Raw genomic sequence first — 14,620 nt, forward strand, 5'->3', positions numbered from 1 at the left:
GGAAGAGAAAAAAAAAAAAGGAGCCCAAATGGTCAGTTATTGAAATCAACCAAGATCTCTAAACCTAAAAAGCCTTGAGAGAGGGGAGGCCTGGCTCTTTATCTAGTCATGTGGCTGGCAATGTGTTGGAGATAGCCATCTCTGAAGTGGATGCCTTGGTTTAAGTCAGGCACTTGCATTATTAAAGAAGAAAAACTGTCAGGACTTACACTACACAATACCTATACAACTGTATACAATATAACTATATTGTTAGACCTAGAACATACAGAAATTACTATATTAAACAACACAAAGAAGGCAGGTGGGAGCAAAGCTGTATTAGAATAAAGAAATGATACTAGATATTAATTTGGATCCACTGGAAACAAAGAGAAATAGAAATGGTAAATAAGAAGGTTAATATAACAAATTCCATAGTATATACTTTGCTTCTTTTCTTTACTCAGCATCTTTAGCAGACACAAAAAATATAAAGTTTACGTTCATAACAGGATATAATAACACAAAATGGAAGAACAAGAAACAGAGCTATATATGGGTAACATTTCTGTATCTCTCTGGAATTAATACACAGGTAAAGTAGATTTTGATAACTTAAAATGTATATGGCAAGCTACACAGGCAAGATTAAGACATTCTCAGACAAAACCTATGGTAGTTCATCACGACTAGACCTGTCTTAAAAGAAATGCTAAAGGGAATTCAAGTTGAAATGAAAGGACACTAAGTGACAACATGAAATCTTAGGAAAGTATAAAACTCACTGGAAAAGGTAAATAGTCAAATTCACAATAATATTGCAAAAGTAGTGCATAAATCATGTTTGAGTATAAAAGTTAAAAAAAACAAAATATATTAAAAATAACTAGCTACTGTAATTTCTTGATATGCAATATAAAAAGACATAAAATATGACATCAATATAATAAAACTTAGGGGGAGGGCAGAGGTAAAAGCAGAGAATTTTTATGCAACTGAAGTTGCTATTACCTTAAAATAGACTGTTATGGTTGTAAGATGTTTTATGTAAGCCCCATAGTAACCAAGAGAAAAAACCTATAGTCAATACACAAGAAAGGAACCAAAGCATACTTCTATTTTTAAAAAAATCATCAAATCACAAAGGAAGACAGCAAGAGAGGAAGAAAGGAACAAAGGAACTACAATGCAGTCAGAAAACAATGAATGGAATGGCAATAAGATCTTACCTATCAATAATTGCTTTAACTGTAAAGAATTAAATTCTCCAATCAAGGCCATGGAGTGGTTGAATGGACCAAAAAAAGAAGGAGAAAGAGGAGTAGAAGGAGAATGAGGAGGCAGAAGTGAGGGAGGAGGGAGAGGAAGGAGAAGGAGGGAGAGGGAGGAGGGAGGAGGGAGGGGGAGAGAGACAGGGAGACAGAGACGAAGAAGAATTCCAAAATATGCTGACTACAAGAGAATCACTTTAGCTTTAGGACACACATAGACTAAAAGTGAAAGGACAGAAAAAGATATTCTGTTCAAATGATCACCAAAAGAGAGCAGGGGTGGTTATATCACTAAAAATAGACTTTTTGTCAAAATCTGTCACAAGTCATTATATAAGTGATCATTCATAAAGAGAATATAACAATTGTAAATATATATGCATCCTACACCAGAGCATTTAAATATATGAAGCAAATACTGACAGATCTGAAGGGAGAAGTAGATAGCAATAAAAAGAGCAGAGAAATTCAATATCCCACTTTCAACAGTAGCTCTTTTCAGACAGAAAATCAATAAGGAAAGAGTGGACTTGAATAACACTTTAGACCAAATGGAACTAACGAACATACACAGAATATTCCACCCAACAGCAGCAGAATACACATTCTTCTCAAGAACACACACAACATTCTCCATCATAAATCGTATGTTAGGCTATAAGATAAGTCTTAGCACATTTAAGATTGAAATCCTATCAAGTAACTTTTTTGACCACAATGGTATGAAACTACAAATCATTAACAGGAGGAAAACTGGAAAATTTCACAAATATGTGAAAATTATACATATTCAGGAGTACACACTCCTGAACAACCAATTGATCAAAACAGAAATCAAAATGGAAATCAGACAATATCTTAACAAAAATGAAAATGGAAACAAACATATGGGATATAATAAATGCAGTTCTAATGGGGGAGTTTACAGGGATAAAAGCTACATTAGGGGGAAACAATCTTAAGTACCTAACTTCACACCCCAAGAAACTAGAAAAAAGAACTAAGCCCAAAGTTTGCATAAGGAAGGAAGTGATATAAAAGCAGATATAAATGAAAGATACTTAAAAGACAATAGAAAAGATCAATAAAACCAAGGGTTGGCCCTTTGAAAATATATAGTTGAAAAACTATTAGCTAGTCTGACTTAACCAAAAACAAAGAGACAGAGGACTCAGATAAATAATGTTATAAACAAAAGAGAGAGTTCCAATATTGCAGCGAAGGATTGCAGGCAATGAAGGATTTGGAGAAGACAGGCAGTAAATTGATAGTTGGCACGTCTGTAAATCCCTTGGAAATACTGAAATGAAAGAGTGCTAAATTTGGAACGATAAGAATTTCATGAAACAAAGATTATGATTAATCCACTTTCATCCAAAGAATTTAAAAAATTTAATCCCTGGAAGAATACAAAAGACCTGACAGCTGGTCCTATAGAATCAGGTATTAAGAAAGCTTTAATTCTTACTTTACTTGTTTGATAACTTTTGAATTTTGTAGCATGTATTTTTATTACCTAAATTTTTAAACTAAAAAATTAATGTAACATCAAAACTACATACACTCTCACGGTTGGCAATCTACCCAATGGAAATAAAAGAATGATGAGATAAGAATATTTACTGTATGATCCTTTGGGATGAAAAAGAAATAGAGCAATCAAATGTCTATAGGAAGGAATGGCTTAAAATATGGACATACATCCTATACCAGAAATATTCAGGAGCTTTAAAAACAATAAGTTAGATCTGTATGTACTCACCTGGAAAAAAAGTCCACAATTATTTAAGTGCAAAAAGAAATTGCTGTGAAATATGTCACTATAGGCGGTAAAATCTTCCATATACATGCAATAAACCCTCCATATTTGCAGGTATGTTTGAGCAGGAAGGAGCAACACACACATAGTGGCTCTCACAGATGTGTGGGAGGGGAATAAATTGTTTTCATTTTATTTCTGCCACTTCACTGGTTTCAGTGAAAACACTATTTATAAAATTTATTTCCAATATTGATTATAATAACTTAGAAACAGCATTGGAACTAGAGCAATTTTTACTTGTTAATAATTTTTCAATTTTCCCTGCTTGAAGTTTTTTTTTTCAAGGATCATTGAAATAAATCAATACTAATGAAATTCATTATTTTACCAACATTTATCTTGAAGAAAAAAAAAGAAAATAAAAATAATTTCATGATGCTAGACTAGGATGGGGAGAGAGAAGAGGAAACCTTACTGGCATCTCAACAGTATGAAGTGTCTGATGTATATTAAATTGCAAGCCATGATTAAAAGCCTTTCCACAGTCATAAGGTTTCTTCCCAGAATGAATTCTCTGATGGTGTGAAAAGCTTGAATGATAGCTAAAGGTCTTTCCACATTCCTTACATTCATAGGGCTTCTCACCAGTATGTATTCTCTGATGTTGAATAAGGTGTGAATGAAGTCTAAAGGCCTTACCACATATCATACATTCATGAGGTTTCTCACCAGTATGAATTCTCTGATGTCTTTTGAGGTGTGAGCACTGTCTAAAAGTCTTCCCACATTCCTTGCACTCATAGGGTTTCTCACCGGTATGAATCCTCTGATGCAGGGTAAGTTGTAAGCCATCACAAAAGGCCTTCCCACATTCACTACATTCATAAGGTTTTTTGCCAGAATGAATTTTCTGATGGTGAGAGAAGCTTGAGTGATAGCTAAAGGCCTTTCCACATTCTCTACATTGATAGGGTTTCTCACCAGTATGAATTCTCTGATGTATGGTAAGGTGTGAGCGATGCCTAAAAGTCTTTCCACATTCTTTACATTCATAGGGTTTCTCACCAGTATGGAGTCGTAGATGTTCAGTAAGTTGAAAGCCACGAATAAAAGCCTTCCCACATTGCTTACATTCATAAGGTTTTTCACCAGTATGAAGTCTCTGATGTTGAGTAAGCTGTGATCGCTGCCTAAAGGCCTTCCCACATTCTTTACATTCATAAGGTTTTTCACCAGTGTGAATTCTCTGATGCAGAATAAGTTCTGAGCCATAATTAAAGGCCTTCCCACATTCTTTACATTCATAGCGTTTTTCGCCATTATGGATTCTCAGGTGTTGCTTAAGTTGTGAACAATGAATAAAAGCTCTCCAACATTCCTTACATTCATTGCACTTGTTACTATTTTGAATTCTCTGTTTAGTAAGATATGATATGTTAAGAATTTCTGCACATTCCTTACATTCAGACAGTTTTTCTTTAGAATGAGCTCTTCTGTGATTACTAAAAAATAAGTGGTAACTGAAGTTTTTTCTACATTCTTTACATCCAAAGATTTTCTCTCTATTATAAAATTCCTGAGTTAGTAAAGAATGTTGGTTAAATATAGGCATATGTTCATGGTTGATAACAAATTGCCTGAAATAGCCCTCTTGTTCCTGTTGTCTTTCAAACTGAGTATTGCATTCCCAAATATCTCTGAAAATGGATTTCTCAGGATTATGACTTTTAAAGTCTTCCATGATAGCCCTTTGGGATGACTCTGTCTCATAAATGTCTTTTGGAGATAACTTCTTGGCCTCACACCTGGACACCAAGTCTGAAAGATAAGAAACACACTTTAATTGCTGGTTTTGTGTCAGAAAAGAAAATATATATGGTAGCAAAGAGAGATAATTGGAAATAATTCACGTAAAAGATGAGTCTTGGAGAACTCTAAAATATCATCATGCAACTGAATGAAAAAAAAAACAGTAAGGAGAACACAGAGAAATGAGAGCTCAGAAGAGAAAGTGAGGGAGTTAATTAACAAATCAAGTCAATAGTTCTGAATTTTTTTTTTTAAGATTTTATTTTTAAGCAATCTCTACACCCAGCATGGGGCTCAAACCCACAACCCCAAGACCAGGAGTTACACGTTCCACCAACTGAGCCAGCCGGGTGACCCAGTTGTTCTGAAATTTTGATCTACCTCAGAGTTTGCTGCAATTATAGATGTTTAGGAAACATTCTAGATCAAATGAATCCATATCTACCAGAGTTGGTTTCAGAATGAGATCAACTGAATCAGAATCTACAAGAGTGTATGTTTAACACTTTCCACCAGGCCAAGGGATTATGAGATGGAGACTGCTAATTGTCCCCAAATGTCTATTATTCCCCTTTTATATATGGATTGAACCAATGGTTTTTAGTTGAGAACAAGGTTGCCCAATATAAACACTGCATTTCCCAGGCTCTTTTGCAGGAGAATATGCCATGTAACTGGATTCTGCCTTAAAAAAAAAAAAAAAAAAAGCATAAGTATCAAATAGTAGCTTCTGAAACTTTAACAGCCAGCTGGCCCATGTCCTATATCCTCTATTCTCCCATTTCCTTAGTCTCCACTGTGGATGTGGTGTCATGTCACATGATGGTTTTGCAGAGCAGAGCTTCCCCTCCAGCCTGGACTTTAATGCAAAAGAAAATTAACCCATATGGTTTAAGCCATTATTATTTTTGAGTCTCTGTCACATGTAGCCAAACCTATAACCAAACTTATGTAGCTTCCTATTGAACTGAAATTTAAAAATCCAATTTTTTACCATGAGAACACAGGGCCTCTGCCTAGTTAGAAGACCTCATTTTGAGTCCTTTTCCCTTTTATCCATGTACTACAACATTAATCTCCTTTCAACAATTAGGACATTCCAAAGTCTTTCCTATCTTAGAGCTTTTCAGAGGCTGTTTCAGAAGAAAAAGCTTAAGACTGACAGCTATATAAAGCATTCTATTCTTTTTAAATTTTTTTTTTCAACGTTTTTTATTTATTTTTGGGACAGAGAGAGACAGAGCATGAACGGGGGAGGGGCAGAGAGAGAGGGAGACACAGAATCGGAAACAGGCTCCAGGCTCCGAGCCATCAGCCCAGAGCCTGACGCGGGGCTCGAACTCACAGACCGCGAGATCGTGACCTGGCTGAAGTCGGACGCTTAACCGACTGCGCCACCCAGGGGCCCCTAAAGCATTCTATTCTAACACAATTTACTTTTTCATTTTCCTAATGATGGACATATGGGTTGCTTTCAATTGTTGGTTATTATGATCAGTACGGCTATGAACATTCTTGTACATTTCTTTTGGTGGAAATAGGACTCCTTTCTGCTAGATGTATACATTTATGAGTGAAATTGTTGCACACAGAATATGCATTTGTTCAGCTTTAGTTGACATTATCCAATAGTTTCCTCATTTTCCCATCTAACTGGAAAAGAGTTCCAGTTCCTCACATCCTCCCCAACACTTGTTATTGTCAATCTTATATTCAGGCATCCTGGCAGATATGTCATGATACTGCATTGTGGTTTAATTTGCAATTTCCCTGATGACTTGTGAGGTTGAGCACTTTTTCATATGTTTATTGGCCAATTGGATATCTCTTTTAATAAATGCCAACTCAGGTCTTTTGTCCATTTTTACTGACTGTATGTGTGTGTGTGTGTGTGTGTGTGTGTGTGTGTGTGTGTGGTAAAATTCATATAACATAAAATCTACCAGTTTCACCATTTTGAAGTATACAATTCAGTAACTTTTAATACATTCTCACTGTTGTATAACCATCAGATCACTAATTCCGGAAAACTCTCATCATGCCAAGAAGAACCCCATGCCCATGGTCATTTCCTATTCCCCTATTCTTCCCAGCCCTTGGCAACCACTAATCTGCTTTGTGTCTCTATGAATCTATTCTGACATTTCATACAAATGGAATCATACAATATGTGACCTTTTGGGTCTTTTTTCACTCTGTATAATGTTTTCAAGGATCAACCAGTACTTCATTCCTTTTTTATGGCCAAGTAATATTTCATTGTATAGATATACCATATATTGCTTATCCATTCATCAGTCAAGGGTCAACATATGCATGAACATAAGTCACTAACAAAATCTCTTTGCCAAAATCAGTGCTCTAGTGCTAGTCATCACTCTACTTGACTCATTAGCAGTATTTGACACAAATGATCAATCCCTTAGCTTCCTATATACCATATTCTCCTAGTTATCTTCCTACCTTTCTCTTTGTATTCAGTTCCCCTTAATGCATTTACTACCTGCCCTCTAACTATCAGAATGTCCCAGAACCCAGGCTCTGGCTAGCCATCAATCTATATACTCTTTCCCTGTTAACAGGTCTGGCTTAAATTCTAGTCATATACTCCTAAGTCTTAAATTTATAACTCTAGATTAAAAAAAATTCTTTAATTTATCTTTGAGAGCGCAAGTAGGGGAGGGGCAGAGAGAGGGGGACAGAGGATCTGAAGTGGGCTTCATGCTGACAGCAGCGAGCTCGATGTAGGGCTCAAACCCACAAACCGTGAGATCATGACCTGAGCCAAAGTTGGCCACTCAACCGATTGAGCCATCCAGGTGGCCCTATAACTCTAAAATTTTGATTGTGGCAAAATACACATAACATAAAATTTAACATCTTAACTATTTTTAAGTATATAATTCAGTAGTGTTAAGTATGTTCACATTTTTGTACAACCAATCTCCAGAACTTTTTCAACTTGCAGAACTGAAACTTTGAGCTTACTAATAACTCCTCTCCACCCTTTCCTCCCCCAGTTCCTGGCACCCACCATTCTACTTCTGTTTCTATGGTTTGATTACTCTGGATACTACATATCAGTGAAATCATACAGTATCTTTTTGTGACTGGTTTATTTCACTTAGCATAATGTCCTCAACATGCCAATCCATGTTGTAGTGTGTGTCAGAATACTGCCCTTTTAAGGCTGAATAACATTACATTATATATGTGTGTACACACACACACACACTTTGTTGATCCACTCATCTGTTGATGAACACCTAGGCTGCTTCCAACCTTTGGCTATTGTACATAATGCTGCTAAAAACATGGGTATACAAATAAAAAAGCATGAGTGGGGGAGGGGCAAAGAGAGAGGGAGGGAGACACAATCTGAAGCATTGAAATCATTCGTTAAAAAGAAATCATTAAAATGAATGATTAAAATGAATGGTTTCTGAATGATTGAAAGCTGCTGCTTTCAATTCTGTTGGTTATATATCCAGAAGTGGAACTGCTGGATCATTTAGTAATTCTATTTTTGATTTTTTTTTGAGGAACGATCATACTGTTTCACATACTGTTTGCTGGCCATTTATTTATCTTCTTTGAAGAAATGTCTATTAAAATCCTTTCCCCCCTTTTTAATTGAGTTGTTCAGTTTCTTTGATGTTGAGTTGTAGAATTTCTTTATACATTCTGAATATTAATCCCTTGTCAGATATATGATTTATAAATGTTTTCTCCTATTCCATAGGTTAACTTTTTATTTTATGTGTTCTTTTGTATATACTTCTAGCTTTTATCTTATCCCTGAGTTCCACATTAATCTAACTGCCTACTTGAAATCTTCAAATACTATGTAATAACTGTTTCAATCATAACTTGTCCAGAGAGAACTTTCAATTCTCCCTTTTTTCATTACACTAGCTTAAACTCAGTAAATGCAACCACCTTTTTTACCAATACGTTAAGCCAAAGGCCTAGTTCTTTAATTCTTATCAAACTTACAATCCATTAGCAAGCATGGTCAACTTATTCTTTAATATGTATAATAACTTCTCATCAGTTATTACTATCATTTCTATCACAGTCTGAGCTACCACTATTTTACTACTGCAGTCACTCTCAAATTGGTCACCTGCTTACTTTCTTGTTCCACTAAGCACAACATATCTAAATGATTTCATATAACTTTTGCTTTCAAATCCCTTTAATTGTTTCCCATGACATTTAGGAAAAAAAGATCCTTATAATGATCTATAAGGTTCTATATTCTCTGTTTTCTATCTATCTCTCTGATAAAAATTTGTAGGGTACAACTAAAGCTGTATGTAGCAGCAAACTTATGGCCTTAAATGCAAATAAAAAAAGAAATCATTAAAATGAATCATCCACATCCTGCAACCCCAGGGGCAGTGGTGTGCTGGTGAAGATTTAACAGCGGGTTCTCTGAAAGTAAATAAAAAGATAAGCAGATAGGTGACAAATAAATAAGCAAATAAATAAATAAAAAGTCCCTGAAAAAAAAAATAAATAAATGAATCATCTAAACATGTATCTCAAGAGGCTAGAAGAAGAATCGCAAACTAAAACCCCCAAAAATAGAATAAAGGAAAAAATAAAGATGGAGCAGAATAAATGAAACAAAAACAAATATAAAATAGAGAGGATTCCAGCAAGACTGATCAAGAAAAATAGACTATCTTCCTTACAGATTACATGTGTACTACAAAAAAAAAAAAAAAAAAAAAAAAAAAAAAAAAAAAAATACAGTGGAGAAATGTGGCAAACACCAGCCAAACCAAGTGATCAAAGCTAACGTCGCCAACAATGGGACAGAACGACATTATATGCCTCCTTAATGATACACTGAGAAGGATATACCACTAATGCAATAATTGTGCCAAGAATGTATAACCTGAATTCAATAAGGGGAAGGACATTCTATAAACTGGTCCATGTTCTTCAAAAGTACCAATGTCATGAAATACAAAGAAAGGTTGAGGAACTTTTCAGATTAAAGTGAAGAGAAATGTAATGTGAAATCCCAAATCAAGTGAACAAAACAATATTGGGATAATTAGTGAATATGAATACAGACAATATATGAGGTAATAGTTTGCATCAATGTAAAATTTCCTGAATTTATGAAATGTAAGAGAATATATGCATTCTCAGAAAAGATAAGCTTAACTGTTCAGGGTAATGAGACTTAACAGAAATGAAATAATAAAGCAAATATGGCAAAATATTAACAAGTGGTGAATCTAGGTGAATGGCATATGGGAGCTCTTTTGCTATTCTTGCATCTCTTAAGTCTAAAATTAATTTAAAATAAATTTCTATCTTATAAAAGAGAGTACAAATAACCAACATTACAAGTGAAAATAGGGACATCATTACAGAAGGAAAGCCATCCCCTCATAGAGTTACATTCTAGTAGAATAACATCCAATAAATGATTACTAAATGAATCAGTGTGTTAGATGGAAAAAAAAAAAAAGGCTACAGAAAAATACATTAAGAAGGAAAGAGATATAGTTCCAAATAATGGAAGTGGGGTGTAATTTTATAGTAGTCAGAAAAGCCTTACTTCAGTGACATTTGAAGGGGAAAAAAAAACTGTAGGAGAGAAGACAGTGATGGCTATCTGGGGAAAGAGCAATCCATGCAGAGAATATAGCAAGTCCATAAAACGAAAGTTACATTGGCTTATTAGAGAAACAGCAAGGAGACTAGGATAGCTGAAATCAAGTAAGAGAAAACAGAGACCTGGAGACCAGAGAGATTCAATACAATCTAATAAAACCCCTACGATGTTGCTTGAGGAGCTTTAAAAACTGATTCAAAAACATATTTGGAAAAACAAAGTTTAACAGCCAAAATACTACTAAAGAACAAAGTCAGAGCATTTATCCTACCTATGATAAAGACATCATAAAGACTTAAAAATTAAGACAATGTGGTATTTACACAGCCCTTGACCCATAGAAAGACCAGAGGCAGACTCACATAGGAAGAATTACAGATCAATGATGAAAGAATAATTTAATAAATGATATTAGAACTAGCTATAGATATAAAGAAAATTACTCTGGTCCCCTACCATACACCATAAATAAACAAACTCTAAATGGATTAAAGACCTACAAATTAAAGGAAAAACGATAAAGCTTATCCAAGATCCAAGATGATCACAACAGCCAAGGTGTATGCCTGCCAGAAGTCAGCTTTATTTGTTCTCCTCCCTGTTGATACCAATAGATGAAGTGAATATGAAAACTGGTTGTTTCACTAAGTTGTTTTGGAAAGACAACACAATGACAATTATTTAAGAAAAAGCAAAAAAATACAAACATGCTACTAGAAAAAGATTGGTGGTGGTGGTGGTGGCAAAGTAAAAATGAAGTACTCCAAGGATGCCTGAGTGGCTCAATCAGTTAAGGATCAGACTTGTGATTTCAGCTCAAGTCATGATCCCATGGTTCGTAGGATCAAGCCCTGCAAAGGGCTCTGTGCTGACAGCACAGAGCCTGCTTGGGATTCTCTCTCTTCCTCTGTCTTTGCCCCTGCCCCATGCTCTCTCTCTCTCTCTCTTATACACTTAAAAAAAGAAAAAAAAAATCCAGAAGTACTCCACATACACACTGTCTTTATGATATCCCACCTCAAAGAAATCAAAGCAAATATCACAGAAAATGCATATTTAAAGTTCATTCTGAAAAGATTTAAAATCTCAATTACAAAGATAGTGTAGACTCACTCTTTCCTGCCTCTCCCTTAAATAAAACTAAAAACCCTAGAAATTAACTATCACACAGCAATAAAATAATTCTGAGAGCTGAAAGGAAGAAGGTTTATTGATTTGGATTCTCTGGCCTTGAGGAACTACCACATGGTGAGTTCTCTGGGTTTTCTTTTTTGTTTTTTTCCTGTTTATTTTTTAAATCCACTAAAATTAACACAGAATGTTAAATTTGTTTTAAGTGTACAATACAGGGATTCAACAATTCTATATATCACTCACTGCTCATCACAATTAAGTGTACGATTAATCCCCTTCACCTATTTCAGCCATCCTCCCTCTCACCTCCCCTCTGGTAACCATCAGTTTGTTCTCTGTATTTAAGAGTGTTTTTTGGATCTTTTTTTCTTTGTTTTGTTTCTTAAATTCCACATATGAATGCAATCATATATTTGTTTTTCTCTATTTCATTTAGCATTATACCCTCTAGATCTATCCATGTTGTTGCAACTGGCAAGATTTCATCCTTTTTTTTGGCTGAGTAATATTCCATAGTATAGAACACCACATCTTCATCAATTCATCTATTGATGGACACTTGGTTTGCTTCCATATCTGGGCTATTGTAAATAATGCTGCAATATACATATTGCATATATGTACATATATCTTTTCATATTAGTGTTTTCATATTCCTTGTGTAAACACCCAGTAGTGTAATTACTGGATCATATGGGAATTCTATTTCTAATTTTTTGAGGAAATTTCATACTGCTTTCCACAGTGGCTGTACCAGTGTGCACCCCCACCAGGAGGGTCCCTTTGTGTCCAAATCCTAACACTTGTTTCTTGTTTTAGATTTTAGCCATTCTGATAGATGTGAGGTGGTATCAATCTCATTGTGGTTTTGAATTGCATTTCCCTGATGATCAGTAACGGGTGAACATCTTTTCAAGTGTCTGTTGGCCACCTATATGTCTTTTTTGAAGAAATGTCTATTCATGTCTTCTTCCCAATTTTTAATTGGATAATTTGGTTTTGGGTGTTGAGTTGTATTAGTTCTTTACCTATTTTGGATACTAGCCCTTTATTGGATATGTCATTTGCAAATTTCAGTAGATTGTCTTTTAGTTTTGTTGATTGTTTCCTTTGCTGTGTAGAAGCTTTTTACTTTGATGAAGTCCCAATAGTTTATTTCTCTTGCATCAGGCGACATATCTAGAAAAATGCTGCCATGGCCAATGTCAGAGAAATTACTGCCTGTGTTCTCTTCTAGGATTTTTATGGTTTCAGGTCTCATTTTTAGGTCTTTAACCCATTTTGAATTTATTCATGTGTATGATGTAAGAAAGCAGTCCAGTTTCATTCTTTTGCATGTAGCTGTCCAGTTTTCCCAACACCGTTTGTTGCAGAGATGGTCTTTTTCTCATTGGGTATGTGTGCTTCCTTTGTCCTAGATAAATTGACCATATAATTGTGGGTTTATCTGGATTTTCTATTCTGTTCCATTGATCTATGTGTCTAATTTTGTGTCAGGACCATAATGTTTTTGTTACTACAACTTTGTTGTGTATGTTGAAATCAGCTATTTTCTCCTCAGATACATTTTCTCCTTTTATCCTCTCTTCTTCTGGGATCCCTGCAATGTGAATATTATTATGCTTGATGGTATTACTGAGTTCCCTTAATCTATTTTCATTTTTTATTATTCTTTTTTCTTTCTCCTGTTCAGCTTAATTGCTTTCCATTATTCTGTCCTCTAGGTCATTGATCCATTCTTCTGCTTCCTCTAGTCTACTATTTACTCTATGTAGTGTATTATTAATCTAAGTTGAGTTCTTCATCTCCGATTGGTTCTTTTTAAATGTTTTCTATCTCTTTATTGAGGGTCTGAGTTCCTCCATCCACTCTTTTCACAAGTCCAGTGATTATGACCATTACTTCAAAAAAAATTTTAATGTTTATTTTTGAGAGAGACAGAACATGAGTGGGGGAGGGGCAGAGACAGAGGGAGAGACAGAATCTGAAACAGGCTCCAGGCTCTGAGCTGTCAGCACAGAGCCCGACTTGGGGCTTGAACTCCAGAACAGTGAGATTATGACCTGAGCTGAAGTCGAATGCTCAACCGACTGAGCCACCCAAGCGCCCCTATGACCATTACTTTAAATTCTCTATCAGGCGTATTACTTATCTCCATTTCACTCATGTCTCTTGCTGTGATTTTTGTCCTGTTCTTTTAAGTGGGACATATTCCCCTAGCTCTCTGTGTCTGTTTCTATGTGTTAGGAAAGTCAGCCATGTCTCCTCTTGAAAGTGGGGGCTTATTTTTTTTCATGTTCATTCATTTATTTTGAAAGAGACAGAACACGAGCAGAGGATGGGGAGAGAAAGAGAGAGAGAATCCCAAGCAGGCTCCATGCTGCCAGCACACAGTCCAGTGCAGGGCTTGAATTCATGAACCTATGAGATCGTGGCCTAAGCCAAAATCAAGAGTCAGACGCTTAACTGACTGAGCCACCTAGGTGCCAGAAAGTGGTGGCCTTATAACGAGGTCCTGTTGTTCCCTCAGTGTAGTATCCTCAGTTTACCAGAATCTGGCACTTTACGGGTGTCTCCTATGTGTGTCACATGTACCCTATTGCTGTGGCTGAGCCACATTTACCTCCAGTCTAGTCATCTGCAAAGGTTCTCTTTGCCTGTTCTGAGCAGATCTTGGCGCCTGTGTTGTTAGTGGGCTTTGTCTGTTCTGAGCAGAGCTTGGTGCCTGTGTTGTTAGTGGGCCAGTCTGGGGCTGTTTTGGGCTTGAGGGTTTGCCAGAGATGCATTAGCACCAAACTTCAAGACACTCTCTTTGTGTTATTTCCTGAGAGGCTTTCATTGGTGGGCAGGGCCAGCAGTCAGACCAGATGTCAGCCCCCCACCCACTGCTGGGCCCAAGTTCCAACTGGTGTGTGTGGTTATCTTCCCGTTCCCAGGGCAGGAGTCACTTTGAAGTGGTGCTGGCCCCTGTTGGAGGCACTTACACAGTCACGCTTGTGGTCCCACTTTGGAGAACTCCTGCCA

At 36.0% G+C, this 14,620-nt stretch overlaps 1 protein-coding gene across 7 annotated transcripts in view; it reads right to left on the reverse strand.

Annotated features, from left to right (window-relative positions):
- Positions 1-3,390: 3,390 nt before the first annotated feature.
- The window catches only part of ZNF461 (zinc finger protein 461), a 31,356-nt gene continuing 20,126 nt past the window's right edge, over positions 3,391-14,620 (reverse strand). For all 7 annotated transcript variants that reach the window (XM_060652111.3, XM_060652110.3, XM_060652108.3 and 4 more), the window contains one exon: positions 3,391-4,833. In XM_060652111.3, coding sequence (XP_060508094.1) covers positions 3,446-4,833 — 1,388 coding nt within the window. In that variant the 3' untranslated portion in view covers positions 3,391-3,445. The remainder of the gene's footprint in view (positions 4,834-14,620) is intronic.

This window comes from Panthera onca, chromosome E2 (assembly GCF_046562875.1).
Source record: "Panthera onca isolate mPanOnc1 chromosome E2, mPanOnc1 haplotype 2, whole genome shotgun sequence".
Taxonomy (NCBI): Eukaryota; Metazoa; Chordata; class Mammalia; order Carnivora; family Felidae; genus Panthera; species Panthera onca.